The sequence below is a fragment of the Phyllobates terribilis genome, unplaced genomic scaffold, assembly GCF_046119375.1.
Source record: "Phyllobates terribilis strain yellow unplaced genomic scaffold, ASM4611937v1 Scaffold_7__3_contigs__length_470593459, whole genome shotgun sequence".
In the NCBI taxonomy this organism is placed as follows: domain Eukaryota; kingdom Metazoa; phylum Chordata; class Amphibia; order Anura; family Dendrobatidae; genus Phyllobates; species Phyllobates terribilis.
The window spans coordinates 435,578,656-435,601,464 of NW_027362767.1; the positions used below are offsets into that span (position 1 = coordinate 435,578,656).

At 51.1% G+C, this 22,809-nt stretch overlaps 1 protein-coding gene across 1 annotated transcript; it reads right to left on the minus strand.

The window, feature by feature from the left end:
• Window positions 1-2,344: 2,344 nt before the first annotated feature.
• CHMP1B (charged multivesicular body protein 1B) lies at window positions 2,345-20,600 on the minus strand. The gene is made up of 8 exons (XM_073642128.1): window positions 20,441-20,600; window positions 15,133-15,230; window positions 14,315-14,461; window positions 13,939-14,007; window positions 13,641-13,748; window positions 13,372-13,415; window positions 6,009-6,081; window positions 2,345-3,721 (listed from the first exon to the last, which is right to left on the minus strand). The coding sequence occupies exons 1-8, from the start codon at window positions 20,454-20,456 to the stop codon at window positions 3,677-3,679; spliced, it is 600 nt and encodes a 199-aa protein (XP_073498229.1). The 5' UTR covers window positions 20,457-20,600; the 3' UTR covers window positions 2,345-3,676.
• Window positions 20,601-22,809: the final 2,209 nt, after the last annotated feature.

A 22,809-nucleotide genomic window follows, 5' to 3' on the forward strand; every position in this document is an offset into this window, starting at 1 on the left:
CACCATCACAGGGGCCTCATCTACTCTCCACACATCACTCCACCATCCGGGGGCTCCGTCTACTCACCGCACATCACTGTACCATCCCGGGGGCCCCGTCTACTCTCCACACATCACTCCACCATCCCAGGGGCCCAGTCTACTCTCCACCGTCACGGGGGCCTCGTCTACTCACCGCACATCACTGCACCATCCCGGGGACCCCATCTACTCTCCACACATCACTCCACCATCCCAGGGGCCCCGTCTACTCTCTGCACATTATTCCACCATCCTGGGTGCCCCCATCTACTCCCCACCATCCCGGGGGCCCCGTCCACACTCCACCATCCCGGGGGCCCAGTCCACACTCCACATATCACTCCAGCATCCTGGGGGCCCAGTCTACTCTCCACATATCATTCCAGCATCCCGGAGCCCCGTCTACTCTCCACATATCACTCCACCATCCCGGGGGCCCCGTCTACTCTCCACATATCACTCCAGCATCCCGGAGCCCCGTCTACTCTCCACATATCACTCCAGCATCCCGGGGGCCCCGTCTACTCTCCAAATATCACTCCAGCATCCCGGGGGCCCCGTCTACTCTCCAAATATCACTCCACCAGCCCGGGGGCCCCGTCTACTCTCCACATATCACTCCACCATCCCGGGGGCCCCGTCTACTCGCCACCATCCCGGGGGCCCCAACTAAACACTGTTGGAAGAAGCTAAGATATGAGGAGCGGTTTGTGTGGATTTTTCTACCATAACAATCGAACTGAACCAACAAAATGGATCCATCAACAGCACTATTATGATCCATAAAGTACAAGACAGATAAGTCCAAGCACCCCCTACCCCCCTGCAGCTAAATATTCTGGGGACCACTTCCTGTGCCCCCTTTTTTAATGACTGCATCTTGCTGGCTGCTGTTGACGGATCCGATCTGTTTAGACTGATCATAGTCCCGACATCATGTGCAATAACTTCCATTGTGTTCTTGCAGCATTGGAGTCACTGGTGATGATGGTGATAATGAAGGTCATGGGTGACACATTCACACGTACGGGGGATACAAGAGCAACGCAATCCCAGGGCCGCCGGACCCCCATCTCCCCCACCGTTACTAGTTAATGACTGGACTGGGGTTATTCATTACAGGCTGGAGGTTTTCAGAACTCGTCACATCCAAATTATGGAAATTAAAAGCAGAGATTTTCCAGCGCAGGGAGAGGAGTCATTCACCTGGCGCGAGATCAGAGGCGCGGGCCGAGCGGACGGGGGGGGGGGGGCGAGCGGACGGGGGTCTTATACCTTATTTACATTCTTACATCGGACGTTTGGATAAAAGCCACAAACCCAGAGGTTAATTTGTGCAATTACGCTGATTGCAGCCATAAGTCTGCACGTCGCGTGATGTACCTGGGACGGGGGCACAGAAATCCGGCGCACACTGGAGAGGAACACGGGGGTCACTTGAGGATTGAGGGGGCTGTAGCAAAATCAGGAAAAAGAGGTGTCTGGAAGGGCGAAGTGCAGCTCTGACAGCATCAGAGCCGGGTCCGTCCCAGCTGTTCCTCAGAAAGCTGCGGCCATTACTGCCCCTGCAACGATCGTCACCCAGCTTTTCCACCCTCCTGAGCGGCGTGCAGTCACTATACCCACCTCATTGCAAAGGGGAAAGTGCAGCCAAATCTGCTGCAACACGAACTGTAAACCTGCCGGAAAATCTGCAGCAAGTTTGCATAAATCCAGTCTCATAAGTGACAAAACTGCAGGTTATTTAGTCGTACGACCGAGCGTCCACCTGCAGCGGAGGCCGAGCAGCAAATCACAAGACTAATAGAACTCAGCCACACGGATTTCATCAATAAACATCATAAATCCATTTTTCATTCCCCTCTAAAATTAATTAATTATTTCATTGATGTGTTGCCGCCACAAGATGGCAGCAGAGGGCAACCAGGATGATGACGACGTCATAGACTGAAAGGGCAAAGACTGCAGGTGTAGACACGGCTCTATGGAAACTTGAACCAGCGGGGGGATAATCACACGGCGGATCTGTTTCCATACACAGGCGCAGGGTTTCCTCAGCCAAATCAATGGGTGCAAAAAAAAAATCAGATTCCATACGGATCAACGTATAGCGTCTGACTTTTACAGATAATTGCAATTCTTTAACACTGAAAACTATTTGGGTTTTGTACTTTTTAATAACTGGTGATGTATAAAAACGGGCGTCAATTGAAGAACTGAAATAAATTAACTTTTTGATGATATTCTAATTTAGTGAGATGCACCTGTATGTTCCCCATGAGACCACGGGATCCAGCAAAAATAAAAAATGTCTCCGCACAGGTAAAGAAAACGGTTTATTAAAAGCTGCGCAGCAGAGAACGAGAGGAAGGATCCAGACACAGACTAAATAAATACTGAATCCGTCTGTAAGGACGCCCCGGATAGCGGGGCGCAGGGGCCCGACGTGAGGACAGGATAGAGGGGCGCAGGGGCCCGACGTGAGGACAGGATAGAGGGGCGCAGGGGCCCGACGTGAGGACAGGATAGAGGGGCGCAGGGGCCCGACGTGAGGACAGGATAGAGGGGCGCAGGGGCCCGACGTGAGGACAGGATAGAGGGGAGAAGGGGCCCCGACGTGAGGACAGGATAGAGGGGAGAAGGGGCCCCGACGAGGACAGGATAGAGGGGAGAAGGGGCCCCGACGAGGACAGGATAGAGGGGAGAAGGGGCCCGACGTGAGGACAGGATAGAGGGGAGAAGGGGCCCGACGTGAGGACAGGATAGAGGGGAGAAGGGGCCCGACGTGAGGACAGGATAGAGGGGAGAAGGGGCCCGACGTGAGGACAGGATAGAGGGGAGAAGGGGCCCGACGTGAGGACAGGATAGAGGGGAGAAGGGGCCCGACGTGAGGACAGAATAGAGGGGAGAAGGGGCCCGACGTGAGGACAGAATAGAGGGGAGAAGGGGCCCGACGTGAGGACAGAATAGAGGGGAGAAGGGGCCCGACGTGAGGACAGAATAGAGGGGAGAAGGGGCCCGACGTGAGGACAGAATAGAGGGGAGAAGGGGCCCGACGTGAGGACAGGATGGAGGGGAGAAGGGGCCCGACTTGAGGACAACATGGACGTATCAGTGGGAAGCCCATTAATAGCCCGGCACCTCCAGGACACGGAGAGCACTCCTGGTGTTCATAGGGAGAAAAACAATGAATCTACACAAGAAAATGCAAAAAAGAAAAGCGGAGTGAAGCCCAGTAATGGTAAGAAGCGTTCATTCACAGGATCGAAAGCCATAACCGCAGATCAGCAGTGATTGCCGATCACACCAGCACTACCGGTACCGCAGCGCAGCCGTCCGCGTCTCTGTCTCTTAGTGTTCAGGCACAAATGTTCTCCATGTGACAAGGGGGAGGGGCTTGTACAGCTTTTAATGGATTGAAATTAAAATATAATTGGCGTATGATGGGGGAAGGGGGAAGAGATGACAAACGCTGCCCCCTGCTGTCTATGAGTGGAACAGTCCTGTCAATGAATCAGAGGGATCCAGGAAAAGGCGACCGGTGAAGAAGAAGAAGAAGTGTCTGTATGAGGAGTAACGATGCAAAAACCATATCCAGGTATGTACCACATATATACAGGGGAGGAAGAAAGGAGCGGGCGCAGGCGGCAGCACCCTACACCTGATCACGCAGACGGGCGAGTCTCTGCGACAGCTCATCCTGCAAAGACAAAGTATAAGATCAGCAGAAGCCGCCTCATATCATCCAGGAACTAATATACAGACAACCGCCATAACCCTGTACCCCAGAGCTGCACTCACTATTCTGCTGGTGCATTCACTGTGTACATACATTACTGATCCTGAGTTACATCCTGTATTATACTCCAGAGCTGCACTCACTATTCTGCTGTTGCAGTCACTGTGTACATACATTACATTACTGATCCTGAGTTACATCCTGTATTATACTCCAGAGCTGCACTCCCTATTCTGCTGGTGCAGTCACTGTGTACATACATTACATTACTGATCCCGAGTTACATCCTGTATTATACCCCAGAGCTGCACTCACTATTCTGCTGGTGCAGTCACTGTGTACATACATTACATTACTGATCCTGAGTTACATCCTGTATTATACTCCAGAGCTGCACTCACTATTCTGCTGGTGCAGTCACTGTGTACATACATTACATTACTGATCCCGAGTTACATCCTGTATTATACCCCAGAGCTGCACTCACTATTCTGCTGGTGCAGTCACTGTGTACATACATTACATTACTGATCCTGAGTTACATCCTGTATTATACTCCAGAGCAGCACTCACTATTCTGCTGGTGCAGTCACTGTGTACATACATTACTGATCCTGAGTTACATCCTGTATTACACTCCAGAGCTGCACTCACTATTCTGCTGGTGCAGTCACTGTGTACACACATTACATTACTGATCCTGAGTTACATCCTGTATTATACTCCAGAGCTGCACTCACTATTCTGCTGGTGCAGTCACTGTGTACATACATTACATTACTGATCCTGAGTTACATCCTGTATTATACTCCAGAGCTGCACTCATTATTCTGCTGGTGCAGTCACGGTGTACATACATTACTGATCCTGAGTTACATCCTGTATTATACTCCAGAGCTGCACTCATTATTCTGCTGGTGCAGTCACTGTGTACATACATTACATTACTGATCCTGAGTTACCTCCTGTATTATACTCCAGAGCTGCACTCACTATTCTGCTGGTGCAGTCACTGTGTACATACATTACATTACTGATCCTGAGTTACATCCTGTATTATACTCCAGAGCTGCACTCACTATTCTGCTGGTGCAGTCACTGTGTACATACATTACATTACTGATCCTGAGTTACATCCTGTATTATACTCCAGAGCTGCACTCACTATTCTGCTGGTGCAGTCACGGTGTACATACATTACATTACTGATCCTGAGTTACCTCCTGTATTATACTCCAGAGCTGCACTCACTATTCTGCTGGTGCAGTCACTATGTACATACATTACATTACTGATCCTGAGTTACATCCTGTATTATACTCCAGAGCTGCACTCACTATTCTGCTGGTGCAGTCACGGTGTACATACATTACATTACTGATCCTGAGTTACCTCCTGTATTATACTCCAGAGCTGCACTCACTATTCTGCTGGTGCATTCACTGTGTACATACATTACATTACTGATCCTGAGTTACCTCCTGTATTATACTCCAGAGCTGCACTCACTATTCTGCTGGTGCAGTCACTGTGTACATACATTACATTACTGATCCTGAGTTACCTCCTGTATTATACTCCAGAGCTGCACTCACTATTCTGCTGGTGCAGTCACTGTGTACATACATTACATTACTGATCCTGAGTTATCTCCTGTATTATACTCCAGAGCTGCACTCACTATTCTGCTGGTGCAGTCACGGCGTACATACATTACATTACTGATCCTGAGTTACCTCCTGTATTATACCCCAGAGCTGCACTCACTATTCTGCTGGTGCAGTCACGGTGTACACACATTACATTACTGATCCTGAGTTACATCCTGTATTATACTCCAGAGCTGCACTCACTATTCTGCTGGTGTAGTCACTGTGTACATACATTACATTACTGATCCTGAGTTACATCCTGTATTATACTCCAGAGCTGCACTCACTATTCTGCCAGTAGTATTGTGGACAGACTGCCCCTCGCAGCTTACCTCCCATACTGCAGGGAGAGGTTGTTTATTCTTCTTACAGATGACTGCAGATCACTAGAATAAGCTTTGTGGAGACTCTGGACATTCAGGGAATGCTGAGAGATTTCAGCTGTGAAGCTATATAGTGGTGAGTGCAGCTTTGGAGTATAATAAGATCTATTCTGTTGGGAGATTTTCCTTCCTATGATGGGATGTAACTGATCAGACTTTGTGCATCAGTTTCTCAGTCTCCCCGGCTCGCACACCCGGCAGCAGGGGCTTCACCTGTTCTGTAGAAGCGACGCTGGTTCCTACTGATCCGGTCTGTCCTTGAGGAAGCTCCAAGTTCAAGTCCAGGCTGGAAAAGAAACAAGACACAAACCCTGAGCGAGAAGAGAAACTCTGGAGGAGCAGCGCCGTGTACTGGAGCGTTATATCAGTACTGGAGCATTATAAGAGGCTGATATCAGTCACATATGATGTAATGTCTGGAGGTTATATCAGTACTGGAGCGTTATATCAGGCTGATATCAGTCACATATGGTGTAATGTCTGGAGGTTATATCAGTACTGGAGCGTTATAAGAGGCTGTTATCAGTCACATATGGTGTAAAGTCTGGAGGTTATATCAGTACTGGAGCGTTATAAGAGGAGCTGATATCAGTCACATATGATGTAATGTCTGGAGGTTATATCAGTACTGGAGCGTTATAAGAGGGGCTGATATCAGTCACATATGATGTAATGTCTGGAGGTTATATCTGTACTGGTGCGTTATAAGAGGGGCTGATATCAGTCACATATGATGTAATGTCTGGAGGTTATATCAGTACTGGAGTGTTATAAGAGGCTGATATCAGTCACATATGGTGTAATGTCTGGAGGTTATATCAGTACTGGAGCGTTATAAGAGGAGCTGATATCAGTCACATATGATGTAATGTCTGGAGGTTATATCAGTACTGGAGCGTTATAAGAGGGGCTGATATCAGTCACATATGGTGGAATGTCTGGCGGTTATATCAGTACTGGAGCGTTATAAGAGGCTGATAACAGTCACATATGGTGTAAAGTCTGGAGGTTATATCAGTACTGGAGCGTTATAAGAGGAGCTGATATCAGTCACATATGATGTAATGTCTGGAGGTTATATCAGTACTGGAGCGTTATAAGAGGGGCTGATATCAGTCACATATGGTGGAATGTCTGGAGGTTATATCAGTACTGGAGCATTATAAGAGGCTGATATCAGTCACATATGATGTAATGTCTGGAGGTTATATCAGTACTGCAGCGTTATAACAGGAGCTGATATCAGTCACATATGGTGGAATGTCTGGAGGTTATATCTGTACTGGAGCATTATAAGAGGCTGATATCAGTCACATATGGTGTAAAGTCTGGAGGTTATATCAGTACTGGAGCGTTATAAGAGGCTGTTATCAGTCACATATGGTGTAAAGTCTGGAGGTTATATCAGTACTGGAGCGTTATAAGAGGAGCTGATATCAGTCACATATGATGTAATGTCTGGAGGTTATATCAGTACTGGAGCGTTATAAGAGGGGCTGATATCAGTCACATATGGTGGAATGTCTGGCGGTTATATCAGTACTGGAGCGTTATAAGAGGCTGATATCAGTCACATATGGTGTAAAGTCTGGAGGTTATATCAGTACTGGAGCGTTATAAGAGGAGCTGATATCAGTCACATATGATGTAATGTCTGGAGGTTATATCAGTACTGGAGCGTTATAAGAGGGGCTGATATCAGTCACATATGGTGGAATGTCTGGAGGTTATATCAGTACTGGAGCATTATAAGAGGCTGATATCAGTCACATATGATGTAATGTCTGGAGGTTATATCAGTACTGCAGCGTTATAACAGGAGCTGATATCAGTCACATATGGTGGAATGTCTGGAGGTTATATCAGTACTGGAGCATTATAAGAGGCTGATATCAGTCACATATGATGTAATGTCTGGAGGTTATATCAGTACTGGAGCGTTATATCAGGCTGATATCAGTCACATATGGTGTAATGTCTGGAGGTTATATCAGTACTGGAGCGTTATAAGAGGCTGTTATCAGTCACATATGGTGTAAAGTCTGGAGGTTATATCAGTACTGGAGCGTTATAAGAGGAGCTGATATCAGTCACATATGATGTAATGTCTGGAGGTTATATCAGTACTGGAGCGTTATAAGAGGGGCTGATATCAGTCACATATGGTGGAATGTCTGGCGGTTATATCAGTACTGGAGCGTTATAAGAGGCTGATAACAGTCACATATGGTGTAAAGTCTGGAGGTTATATCAGTACTGGAGCGTTATAAGAGGAGCTGATATCAGTCACATATGATGTAATGTCTGGAGGTTATATCAGTACTGGAGCGTTATAAGAGGGGCTGATATCAGTCACATATGGTGGAATGTCTGGAGGTTATATCAGTACTGGAGCATTATAAGAGGCTGATATCAGTCACATATGATGTAATGTCTGGAGGTTATATCAGTACTGCAGCGTTATAACAGGAGCTGATATCAGTCACATATGGTGGAATGTCTGGAGGTTATATCTGTACTGGAGCATTATAAGAGGCTGATATCAGTCACATATGGTGTAAAGTCTGGAGGTTATATCAGTACTGGAGCGTTATAAGAGGCTGTTATCAGTCACATATGGTGTAAAGTCTGGAGGTTATATCAGTACTGGAGCGTTATAAGAGGAGCTGATATCAGTCACATATGATGTAATGTCTGGAGGTTATATCAGTACTGGAGCGTTATAAGAGGGGCTGATATCAGTCACATATGGTGGAATGTCTGGCGGTTATATCAGTACTGGAGCGTTATAAGAGGCTGATATCAGTCACATATGGTGTAAAGTCTGGAGGTTATATCAGTACTGGAGCGTTATAAGAGGAGCTGATATCAGTCACATATGATGTAATGTCTGGAGGTTATATCAGTACTGGAGCGTTATAAGAGGGGCTGATATCAGTCACATATGGTGGAATGTCTGGAGGTTATATCAGTACTGGAGCATTATAAGAGGCTGATATCAGTCACATATGATGTAATGTCTGGAGGTTATATCAGTACTGCAGCGTTATAACAGGAGCTGATATCAGTCACATATGGTGGAATGTCTGGAGGTTATATCAGTACTGGAGCGTTATAAGAGAGGCTGATATCAGTCACATATGGTGTAATGTCTGGAGGTTATATCAGTACTGGAGCGTTCTAAGAGGCTGATATCAGTCACATACGGTGTAATGTCTGGAGGTTATATCAGTACTGGAGCATTATAAGAGGCTGATATCAGTCACATATGATGTAATGTCTGGAGGTTATATCAGTACTGGAGCGTTATAAGAGGGTCTGATATCAGTCACATATGGTGTAATGTCTGGAGGTTATATCAGTACTGGAGCGTTATAAGAGGCTGATATCAGTCACATATGATGTAATGTCTGGAGGTTATATCAGTACTGGAGCATTATAAGAGAGGCTGATATCAGTCACATATGGTGTAATGTCTGGAGGTTATATCTGTACTGGAGCGCTATAAGAGGCTGATATCTGTCACATATGATGTAATGTCTGGAGGTTATATCAGTACTGGAGCGTTATAAGAGGAGCTGATATCAGTCACATATGATGTAATATCTGGAGGTTATATCAGTACTGGAGCGTTATAAGAGGGGCTGATATCAGTCACATATGGTGTAATGTCTGGAGGTTATATCAGTACTGGAGCGTTATAAGAGGCTGATATCAGTCACATATGATGTAATGTCCGGAGGTTATATCAGTACTGGAGCGTTATAAGAGGAGCTGATATCAGTCACATATGATGTAATGTCTGGAGGTTATATCAGTACTGGAGCGTTATAAGAGGGGCTGATATCAGTCACATATGGTGTATTGTTGGGAGGTTATATCAGTACTGGAGCGTTATAAGAGGGGCTGATATCAGTCACATATGATGTAATGTCTGGAGGTTATATCAGCGCCGGAGCGTTATAAGAGGCTGATATCAGTCACATATGATGTAATGTCTGGAGGTTATATCAGTACTGGAGCGTTATAAGAGGGGCTGATATCAGTCACATATGGTGTAATGTCTGGAGGTTATATCAGTACTGGAGCGTTATAAGAGGCTGATATCAGTGACATATGGTGTAATGTCTGGAGGCTATATCAGTTACTGGAGAGTTATAAGAAGAGCTGATATCAGTCACATATGATGTAATGTCTGGAGGTTATATCAGTACTGGAGCGTTATAAGAGGAGCTGATATCAGTCACATATGATGTAATGTCTGGAGGTTATATCAGCGCCGGAGCATTATAAGAGGCTGATATCAGTCACATATGATGTAATGTCTGGAGGTTATAACAGCGCCAGAGCATTATAAGAGGCTGATATCAGTCACATATGGTGTAATGTCTGGAGGTTATATCAGTACTGGAGCGTTATAAGAGGGGCTGATATCAGTCACATATGATGTAATGTCTGGAGGTTATATCAGCGCCGGAGCATTATAAGAGGCTGATATCAGTCACATATGATGTAATGTCTGGAGGTTATATCAGCGCCGGAGCATTATAAGAGGCTGATATCAGTCACATATGATGTAATGTCTGGAGGTTATAACAGCGCCGGAGCATTATAAGAGGCTGATATCAGTCACATATGGTGTAATGTCTGGAGGTTATATCAGTACTGGAGCGTTATAAGAGGCTGATATCAGTCACATATGATGTAATGACTGGAGGTTATATCAGTACTGGAGCGTTATAAGAGGCTGATATCAGTCACATATGATGTAATGTCCGGAGGTTATATCAGTACTGGAGCGTTATAAGAGGCTGATATCAGTCACATATGGTGTAACGTCTGTAGGTTTTATCAGTACTGGAGCGATTTAAGAGACTGATATCAGTCACATATGGTGTAATGTCTGGAGGTTATATCAGTGCTGGAGCGTTATAAGAGGGGCTGATATCAGTCACATATAGTGTAATGTCTGGTGGTTATATCAGTACTGGAGCGTTATAAGAGGCTGATATCAGTCACATATGGTGCAATGTCTGGAGGTTATATCAGTACTGGAGCGTTATAAGAGGGGCTGATATCAGTCACATATAGTGTAATGTCTGGAGGTTATATCAGTACTGGAGCGTTATAAGAGGGGCTGATATCAGTCACATATGACGTAATGTCTGGAGGTTTTATCAGTACTGGAGCGTTATAAGAGGCTGATATCAGTCACATATGGTGTAATGTCTGGAGGTTATATCAGTACTGGAGCGTTATAAGAGGGGCTGATATCAGTCACATATGATTTAATGTCTGGAGGTTATATCTGTACTGGAGCATTATAAGAGGGGCTGATATCAGTCACATATGGTGTATTGTCAGGAGGTTATATCAGTACTGGAGCGTTATAAGAGGGGCTGATATCAGTCACATATGATGTAATGTCTGGAGGTTTTATCAGTACTGGAGCGTTATAAGAGGCTGATATCAGTCACATATGATGTAATGTCTGGAGGTTATATCAGCGCCGGAGCATTATAAGAGGCTGATATCAGTCACATATGGTGCAATGTCTGGAGGTTATATCAGTACTGGAGCGTTATAAGAGGGGCTGATATCAGTCACATATGATGTAATGTCTGGAGGTTATATCAGCGCCGGAGCGTTATAAGAGGCTGATATCAGTCACATATGTTGTAATGTCTGGAGGTTATATCAGTACTGGAGCGTTATAAGAGGCTGATATCAGTCACATATGATGTAATGACTGGAGGTTATATCAGTACTGGAGCGTTATAAGAGGCTGATATCAGTCACATATGATGTAATGTCCGGAGGTTATATCAGTACTGGAGCGTTATATGAGGCTGATATCAGTCACATATGGTGTAACGTCTGTAGGTTTTATCAGTACTGGAGCGATATAAGAAACTGATATCAGTCACATATGGTGTAATGTCTGGAGGTTATATCAGTGCTGGAGCGTTATAAGAGGGGCTGATATCAGTCACATATAGTGTAATGTCTGGAGGTTATATCAGTACTGGAGCGTTATAAGAGGGGCTGATATCAGTCACATATTGTGTAATGTCTGGAGGTTATATCAATATTGGAGCGTTATAAGAGGGGCTGATATCAGTCACATATTGTGTAATGTCTGTAGGTTATATCAGTACTGGAGCGTTATAAGAGGGGTTGATATCAGTCACATATGGTGTAATGTCTGGAGGTTATATCAGTACTGGAGCGTTATAAGAGGGGCTGATATCAGTCACATATAATGTAATGTCTGGAGGTTATATCAGCGCCGGAGCATTATAAGAGGCTGATATCAGTCACATATGGTGCAATGTCTGGAGGTTATATCAGTACTGGAGCGTTATAAGAGGCTGATATCAGTCACATATGGTGTAATGTCTGGAGGTTATATCTGTACTGGAGAATTATAAGAGGCTGATATCAGTCACATATGGTGTAATGTCTGGAGGTTATATCTGTACTCGAGCTTAATAAGAGGGGCTGATATCAGTCACATATAACCTCCAGACATTACACCATATGTGACTGATATCAGCCCCTCTTATTAAGCTCGAGTACAGATATAACCTCCAGACATTACACCATATGTGACTGATATCAGCCCCTCTTATTAAGCTCCAGTACTGATATAACCTCCAGACATTACACCATATCAGTACTGGAGCGTTATAAGAGGAGCTGATATCAGTCACATATGGTGTAATGTCTGGAGGTTATATCCGTACTGGAGCATTATAAGAGGCAGATATCAGTCACATATGGTGTAATGTCTGTAGGTTATATCAGTACTGGAGCGTTATAAGAGGCTGTTATCAGTCACATATGGTGTAATGTCTGGAGGTTATATCAGTACTGGAGCGTTATAAGAGGGGCTGATATCAGTCACATATGATGTAATGTCTGGAGGTTATATCAGTACTGGAGCGTTATAAGAGGCTGTTATCAGTCACATATGGTGTAATGTCTGGAGGTTCTATCAGTACTGGAGCGTTATAAGAGGGGCTGATATCAGTCACATATGATGTAATGTCTGGAGGTTTTATCAGTACTGGAGCGTTATAAGAGGCTTATATCAGTCACATATGGTGTAATGTCTGGAGGTTATATCAGTACTGGAGCGTTATAAGAGGGGCTGATATCAGTCACATATGGTGTAATGTCAGGAGGTTATATCAGTACTGGAGCGTTATAAGAGGGGCTGATATCAGTCACATATGATTTAATGTCTGGAGGTTATATCAGTACTGGAGCGTTATAAGAGGAGCTGATATAAGTCACATATAGAAGGGTCTATAGAAGATGTGTAATACCTAGTAGGTTCATGGGGGGCAGAGAGGTTTCTACACTTCCCATCATTTATCCTATTAAATAACACTCCAGTCGCCCCTCTCCATCTTGGATGGCTGATTACAGAGAATAATAGAGTGTATGCACACGTCCGATGCCTGCAGGGCGAGGTCTTATATTAGCCGCTCCTTGGGCTCTGGTCTGGGTGCAGCGTTATATTATTATGCTGTTATATTACAGGCCGCCCGCTCGGATTATTGTCACTCACCCGGTCTCATCCGCCATCTCCTGTAACAGATTGTCCACCTGGTTCTGTAAGAGAAAACAACAGAATTCACAACCACAAGTAGTAATGCACGAAGCACCAAGTGCCTATCAACGTGCCTGCCAGTCAACTAACAAGGCCCCGTCCGCACACAGGGGGCGCTGGTGGTGCAGCGGAGAATCAGAAGACCCTGGCGGCTCAGGGTACGGGCGAATGTCTCTCCTCGCTTCAATTAAAAAGTCACCTGACATGAAGAAACCGCCATCATATACCTGCGGCGTGGTCAACGTCGTCGTGTTGCTCATCGTGTCTTCCATCTGCTGCGTCTGAACATCGAGGGTCTCAAACTGCTGCTCGAACTTATCCATGAGAGCGGAGATCTGCGGACAGAGGACGGTGGTCTTTAAGACGTGAGGACGCCCCTTACTGCAAGCGGCGCCTGCACCCCCCCCCCACGCGGCGCCTGCACCCCCCCCACCGCCGCAAGCGGCGCCTGCACTCCCCCTCCCCACCAGCGGCGCCTGCATCCCCCCACCGCCGCAAGCGCCGCCTGCACCCGCCACCGCGCACCTTCTCCAGGTTCATGCTCTTCAATGTGGCGTCCATGGATTTCACCACTCCCGCCATTGATTTCGTCACCTAAAATAAACAGAAACAAATATAATGGCACAAAATGGGGGCAGGAAGCATCCTGGGAAATTAGAAAAAATAATCATGCATTTTATACAGATTTTATTGTTTTCTCTATTTACATCCAGAGCAGCTCCACCTCGATATCAAAGATGTGACCAAACGGCTCAGGATGCAGCTCTGGATGTGACTGGAGCGTTTAGAGAACTTCTGCAGATTTCTGCTCCAGAGTCACGTCCCACGTCCTCCCCTTTATCACATGTAAATGTCTCAAGAGCCTGAAATTAATCCTTTCATAATCTTCGATGTAACCAACCTTGCCCATTGTGACGGCCGTCTGCACCCGCGCTGCCACCGCGTCCACCCGGGCGCTCATCCGCAGGAAGTTGATGCCCTGATTCTTCTGGCGGATGGCGTTCTCTGCGTGTATCCTCGCGATCTCTGTATTCCCCTTCTGTATGGCCTGGAGAAGAGAAAAGTGTAAGCAGTGACCTGTACAGACGGCGCAAACCCCCCCCCTCCCGGCCACAGACGGCGCGAACCCCCCCCTCCCGGCCACAGACGGCGCGAACCCCCCCCTCCCGGCCACAGACGGCGCGAACCCCCCCCTCCCGGCCACAGACGGCGCGAACCCCCCCTCCCGGCCACAGAAGGCGCGAACCCCCCCTCCCGGCCACAGACGGCGCGAACCCCCCCTCCCGGCCACAGAAGGCGCGAACCCCCCCTCCCGGCCACAGAAGGCGCAAACCCCCCCCCCCGGCCACAGAAGGCGCAAACCCCCCCTCCCGGCCACAGACGGCGTGAACCCCCCCTCCCGGCCACAGAAGGCGCAAACCCCCCCTCCCAGCCACAGAAGGCGCGAACCCCCCCTCCCGGCCACAGACGGCGTGAACCCCCCCTCCCGGCCACAGAAGGCGCAAACCCCCCCCGGCCACAGACGGCGCGAAACCTCCCTTTGTGCGGCCCGGTCCCTGGACTTGTCCGTACTATCTGATGGGCCTGGTGCTAACAGGATGAGCTGCAGTACCAGCCTCCGCCATCCGTGTGGCGCTGTGCTGCTATAAACAACAGAAGGGCACTGCGAGGAGCACGGCGGGGGTCCCGAAGCTGAGACCCCTCATTCATGCCTCTCACCTTCTTGATTTTGGCCTTTTCCACCTTCTCCTCTTTATCGCATTTCTTGGCGTTCCGGTTCAGTTCTTTAGCTGCAAACTTCAGGTTAAACAGATGTTCTGATGGAAGGGTTAAGGAATGAAATCGAGGCGACAGCGCGAGGCGACAGCGCAGTCAATAATGTTCGAGTCACTGTGGATAACATAACGCCGCATCTGTGGCCCCTGCGGCCCCGCACACCACATGTCTGGAGGTGCAGATATAGACTGTCCAGCAGTGTAAGGGTTACCAGACTGTGACTACAGGAGGTGGGGGAGGGGAGCGGGGAACCCCGAGTGGCAGCTGCTCAGATCACGGTGTCCCTCACAATTAATAGAGCTGTAATAACCGGTTCACCCTGCTCTGCCGGCTCCTGCCGCTCCCCCACCTGCTGGCCATAGTCACACGATCCGCCCTAACGTCACATGATGACATGCAGTGAACCCCGACCCCTGCACTGACCGCGCCCCACAAGCTAGAAATTACAATTATAGGGGAGAATGCGATACAGCGTACCCAGGAGGATGGAGGGGGGGGGGATACAGCGTACCCAGGAGGATGAGGGGGGGGGGGGGGATACAGCGTACCCAGGAGGATGGGGGGGGGGGATACAGCGTACCCAGGAGGATGAGGGGGGGGGGGGAATACAGCGTACCCAGGAGGATGGGGGGGGGGGGAATACAGCGTACCCAGGAGGATGGGGGGGGGGGATACAGCGTACCCAGGAGGATGGGGGGGGGGGGATACAGCGTACCCAGGAGGATGGAGGGGGGGGGGGATACAGCGTACCCAGGAGGATGGAGGGGGGGGGGATACAGCGTACCCAGGAGGATGGGGGGGGGGATACAGCGTACCCAGGAGGATGGGGGGGGGGGGGATACAGCGTACCCAGGAGGATGGGGGGGGGGGGATACAGCGTACCCAGGAGGATGGGGGGGGGGGGGGGGATACAGCGTACCCAGGAGGATGGGGGGGGGGGGATACAGCGTACCCAGGAGGATGGGGGGGGGGGGGATACAGCGTACCCAGGAGGATGGGGGGGGGGGATACAGCGTACCCAGGAGGATGGGGGGGGGGGGATACAGCGTACCCAGGAGGATGGGGGGGGGGGATACAGCGTACCCAGGAGGATGGGGGGGGGGGGATACAGCGTACCCAGGAGGATGAGGGGGGGGGATACAGCGTACCCAGGAGGACGAGGGGGGGGGGGGGGATACAGCGTACCCAGGAGGATGGAGGGGGGGGGGGGGATACAGCGTACCCAGGAGGATGGGGGGGGGGGGGATACAGCGTACCCAGGAGGATGGGGGGGGGGGGGATACAGCGTACCCAGGAGGATGGAGGGGGGGGGGGATACAGCGTACCCAGGAGGATGAGGGGGGGGGGATACAGCGTACCCAGGAGGATGGGGGGGGGGGGATACAGCGTACCCAGGAGGATGGGGGGGGGGGGATACAGCGTACCCAGGAGGATGGGGGGGGGGGGATACAGCGTACCCAGGAGGATGGAGGGGGGGGGGATACAGCGTACCCAGGAGGATGGAGGGGGGGGGGGGATACAGCGTACCCAGGAGGATGGAGGGGGGGGGGGATACAGCGTACCCAGGAGGATGGAGGGGGGGGGGGATACAGCGTACCCAGGAGGATGGAGGGGGGGGGGGGATACAGCGTACCCAGGAGGATGGAGGGGGGGGGGGATACAGCATACCCAGGAGGATGGAGGGGGGGGGGGATACAGCGTACCCAGGAGGAGGGGGGGGGATACAGCGTACCCAGGAGGATGGGGGGGGGGGGATACAGCGTACCCAGGAGGATGGGGGGGGGGGGATACAGCGTACCCAGGAGGATGGAGGGGGGGGGGGGATACAGCGTACCCAGGAGGATGGGGGGGGGATACAGCGTACCCAGGAGGATGGGGGGGGGGGGATACAGCGTACCCAGGAGGATGAGGGGGGGGGGGGATACAGCGTACCCAGGAGGATGAGGGGGGGGGGGATACACTGTATCCAGGAGGATGAAGGGGGGGGGGATACAGCGTACCCAGGAGGATGAAGGGGGGGGATGATACACTGTACCCAGGAGGATGAGGGGGGGGGGGATACACTGTATCCAGGAGGATGAGGGGGGGGGGGGATACACTGTATCCAGGAGGATGAGGGGGGGGGATACACTGTATCCAGGAGGATGAGGGGGGGGGGGATACACTGTATCCAGGAGGATGAGGGGGGGGGGGGATACACTGTATCCAGGAGGATGAGGGGGGGGGGGATACACTGTATCCAGGAGGATGAGGGGGGGGGGGGATACACTGTATCCAGGAGGATGAGGGGGGGGGGGGATACACTGTATCCAGGAGGATGAGGGGGGGGGGGGATACACTGTATCCAGGAGGATGAGGGGGGGGGATACAGCGTACCCAGGAGGATGAAGGGGGGGGATACAGCGTACCCAGGAGGATGAAGGGGGGGGATACAGCGTACCCAGGAGGATGAAGGGGGGGGGGGGAGATACACTGTATCCAGGAGGATGAAGGGGGGGGGGGGGGAGATACACTGTATCCAGGAGGATGAGGGGGGGGGATACAGCGTACCCAGGAGGATGGGGGGGGGGGATACAGCATACCCAGGAGGATGAAGGGGGGGGGATACAGCGTACCCAGGGAGGATGAAGGGGGGGGGGGGATACACTGTATCCAGGAGGATGAGGGGGGGGATACAGCGTACCCAGGAGGATGGAGGGGGGGGGGATACAGCGTACCCAGGAGGATGGAGGGGGGGGGGATACAGCGTACCCAGGAGGATGGAGGGGGGGGGGATACAGCGTACCCAGGAGGATGGAGGGGGGGGGGATACAGCGTACCCAGGAGGATGGAGGGGGGGGAGATACAGCGTACCCAGGAGGATGGAGGGGGGGGGATACAGCGTACCCAGGAGGATGAGGGGGGGGGATACAGCGTACCCAGGAGGATGAAGGGGGGGGGGGATACAGCGTACCCAGGAGGATGAAGGGGGGGGGGATACAGCGTACCCAGGAGGATGAAGGGGGGGGATACAGCGTACCCAGGAGGATGAAGGGGGGGAGATACAGCGTACCCAGGAGGATGGAGGGGGGGGGGGGGGAGATACAGCGTACCCAGGAGGATGAAGGGGGGGGGGGATACAGCGTACCCAGGAGGATGAAGGGGGGGGGGATACACTGTATCCAGGAGGATGAAGGGGGGGGGTACACTGTATCCAGGAGGACGAAAGGGGGGGGGTACACTGTATCCAGAAGGACGAAAGGGGGGGGGGGGGTACATTGTATCCAGGAGGACGAAGGGGGGGGGGTTACATTGTATCCAGGAGGATGAAGGGGGGGGGGTTACATTGTATCCAGGAGGATGAAGGGGGGGGGTTACATTGTATCCAGGAGGATGAAGGGGGGGGGTTACATTGTATCCAGGAGGATGAAGGGGGGGGGGTTACATTGTATCCAGGAGGATGAAGGGGGGGGGGGTTACATTGTATCCAGGAGGATGAAGGGGGGGGGGGGTTACATTGTATCCAGGAGGATGAAGGGGGGGGGGTTACATTGTATCCAGGAGGATGAAGGGGGGGTACATTGTATCCAGGAGCATGAAGGGGGGGGGTACATTGTATCCAGGAGCATGAAGGGGGGGGGGTACATTGTATCCAGGAGCATGAAGGGGGGGGGGTACATTGTATCCAGGAGCATGAAGGGGGGGGGGGGTACATTGTATCCAGGAGCATGAAGGGGGGGGGTACATTGTATCCAGGAGCATGAAGGGGGGGGGGTACATTGTATCCAGGAGCATGAAGGGGGGGGGGTACATTGTATCCAGGAGCATGAAGGGGGGGGGGGTACATTGTATCCAGGAGCATGAAGGGGGGGGGGTACATTGTATCCAGGAGCATGAAGGGGGGGGGGTACATTGTATCCAGGAGCATGAAGGGGGGGGGTACATTGTATCCAGGAGCATGAAGGGGGGGTACATTGTATCCAGGAGCATGAAGGGGGGGTACATTGTATCCAGGAGCATGAAGGGGGGGTACATTGTATCCAGGAGCATGAAGGGGGGGTACATTGTATCCAAGAAGTTTAAAATTTCAGTGCAACATTTTTCAGATCTGTTTGCTGTCAGTGAATAACATCAATTTGTCTTTGTCCTGACTAAATTCTTCTCACAGCTGAACATCCGTTACATTATATCAGTGTAGATATACAGGAGGCGGTGTCATCATGTAATGACGGCTCCCCGCCTGCTGAAGAATCATGTGAAGAAACGAACCGTCATTTGCCTCCATTTACTGTGCAGGTAAATGGTTTCTATTGCTCTCTGTTGCCAGCCAGCGGTCCTCACTGCCCCCGCAATCCTCTATTACAGATATATGAAGTGTGAGGTGACGCTGAGCAGCACATCAGGAAGGTTCTACAGCTGTGCTCAGAGATCGGGCTCCATGACAAGCAGCAGCGCTGCCCCACCGCTCAGCCCAGACGTGCGGCCACAGCGCAGCCTGTAGGGAGTCAGGTGATACAGACAGAAGTAACGCACAGCACTGTGGTCCACATCGCTGCACCGCAGGGGTGGATGGGGAGGTGCTGTAGGGGGCAGGTACAGGAGAAGCTACGGCTGCGGAGGGGGCGCAGCCACAGGGGCGGCGGGGGCGCAGGCACAAGGGCAGCTATAGGGGCAGAAACAGGCGCAGGCACAAGGGCAGCTATAGGGGCAGAAACAGGCGCAGGCACAAGGGCAGCTATAGGGGCAGAAACAGGCGCAGGCACAAGGGCAGCTATAGGGGCAGAAACAGGCGCAGGCACAAGGGCAGCTATAGGGGCAGAAACAGGCGCAGGCACAAGGGCAGCTATAGGGGCAGAAACAGGCGCAGGCACAAGGGCAGCTATAGGGGCAGAAACAGGCGCAGGCACAAGGGCAGCTATAGGGGCAGGCACAGGAGCAGATACAAGGGCAGCTATAGGGGCAGGCACAGGCGCAGGCACAAGGGCAGCTATAGGGGCAGGCACAGGAGCAGATACAAGGGCAGCTATAGGGGCAGGCACAGGAGCAGATACAAGGGCAGCTATAGGGGCAGGCACAGGAGCAGAAGGGGCGGAGGGGGCAGCTATGGTTGCAGAAATGGCAGCTATAGGGGAAGGCACAGGGGCAGGCACAGGAGGAGATGGGGCAGCTATGGTTGCAGAGGGGGCAGATAAGGGGCAGGCACAGGAGCAGCTGTACACGGCTACCCCAGCACAGCTCTCGGTCGGCGCTCACCCGGCCGCGGGCAGGATACTCTCCATGCTGGACATGTCGCTCCGTCTCCCGGTCCGGTTTCTCGGGCTCTGAACTCTTCCGGGATCTTCCGGTGGTTGATTCTCTCCACTTCCTGTTGTTACATGACGTCACCCGCCTCTCAGCCAGTAGGACTCCAGTCTGAGTATCGAGGGTGGAGCCAACTTAAGAGGCGTGGCGAAGACGTTGATCAGCAGGTTACAAAGCGTCAGTCTTGTGACCATGAAGTCACACAGCCGAAGGGGGCGGGGAATCGGCCTGTCACTCAACATAAGGGGTGGAGCTGGATACGAAGATAGCCGGCATATATTTGCATGTCTCCGCCCAGACGCGTTATTTCTCTGCTTGCTGTCAGTGGATGGAGCCGCAGGAGCCGAAGCTGTGGGGTATGTTCCCCAGGATTTGAAGCAGAATTTTCCTGAGCGTTTCTGCATCTCCTGGTTTTTGATGCATTTTTTTTCCAAGCGTTTTTTGAAGCGTTTTTGTTCATCAATGAATGCTTTTTGGATCTAAATAAAGTTATTTGGTGGGACATTGTGACGCGCCCCCTGGGACATATTCCTTTTTGAGGGGAATACCCGGCACCGGATCAGATGGGGGGGTTGTAGTCTCCGAGCGGCTGTGACCCGGTCCCGTGCCCAGGGCGTCAAGCTAAGTGTTATGTGGCAGCTTTACAGATGTTACTAAAGTTCTTTTGTGTCGACTACGCCACCCGTTGTGATGCGGTCACTGTGGCCGCCGCTGCTGCAGGGTCCGCTGAGGCTGATGGTGGGTGCGCAGCTTGGTGAGATAACCCCCAACGGGAGGGGTATAGCCTCAGAGGGGACAGGCGCAGAGGATGGGGGTTGTGGTGGTGCGATGCAGCCGGCAATGAAGACAGACTCGGGTTGTGCAGTTAAGGGTGTTTACTTACTGCTGATGTTGTACTGGTCACTCCAGCTGCTAGTGACCACCCGAGCCGTGCTGCGTCCACCAGGTCCTGGATCCGGCCAACCCCCAAACAAGTCCGGAGCGTGGCCCTGAGCTCTCCCTCTGTCCTTTCTTCAGCCGTCCCCACCAGTGATTCACCTAGGTCCAGCTCCCTCGGGCCTTCTTTTGGGACACCCTTGGCCCTGGGTTCCCTGACCCTTCATGTGGTGTGCCTTCGGGGTGAATGTGGTGGGTGACCGTGACAGACACTGCCCACGGTCTCCGGTCTCTGGCTGGGGAATGTCTTTGCCCCCACCAGCTTGGGTTCCGGTACCCTCTTGCTGACTCCTCACCCGGTGCTCTAATTTGGGTTCTTGGGTCCCTTCAGTCTTCCCCCTCTGGGTCTTTCTCTGCTCCACTCTCTCTCTCTCCAGGGCTGCTGTTTCCTTCTCTCTCCTCTCCAACTGACTTGTTCTCAGCGTCTGACCCTGATCTAAGTTGGTGCCCTCCTTATATATCCCTCTATGTGTGAGCTCAGGTGACCAGCACCCAATGAGCTCCTATCACTACCCAGACTGCTCCCCCTATCTGCCCCTACACTACATGGGATGTACCACCCCCCTCCCACTCCAGCCAGGAACAGGCTCGGTTGTACCTGCACATTTCTAAGTGGGAGTACCGTCGGCCTGCTCCTCTGGAATGGGATGTATGTAGTGCATGCAGTCTATCTGAGCTCAGTTCCACACTCCTTCCTTACCCGGGAGTGGAATATCACACCTCTGGGTTGAGGTGCAATACCCCTGTAGCAGCCGAATCCTCAGGGTGCTACATTCCCCCCTGGTAAATCACAGCACGTCCTCGGGCTGTAAGACATAAAACACCAAAACATACAAAATTTTTCATAGTAACATATAAAACATATAAGACATTATATATATAACATATCTTATCAGATAAAACTTTCTCGTAGACTTCTCTTGTCTCTGGTTCCTCCTCCGGACACTGTGCAACGTGTGTCCGGGAAAAGTGCGACAGTCTCTTAGAAAAATCTGGTTTTCTTATAAAACCGGTAGGGGGCGCTTTAGGACGCGCAACTATATACAGGGGAAGTTGGAAGTTGGCCGCTCTCAGTCCTCGGCCAGTTAGAGGAAAGGGAATGGCTGCTCACAGTCCTCAGCCTGTAGGATGAAGGGGTTAACGGGTAAACAGTTCCCTGGTCCCAACGGGGACTATTTTAGCAGCAACAGTTTCAGTTTCTATATACCCCGATTGGGTAACTATTTACAGCTCCTGCTCTGCCGCACTCAACGGCGTCTTCCTCCTGCTCTTTCTTGATATGATGTTTCTTCAGACCCGTCCGGGTCCTCTGGCTCCTCCTCTCCGTACCGCAACTCCTCCTCCGTCAAGCGGTGTACGTGGAGGGCGTAAGGTCCTTTGGCACACTTGTGCCGGGTGAAAGTG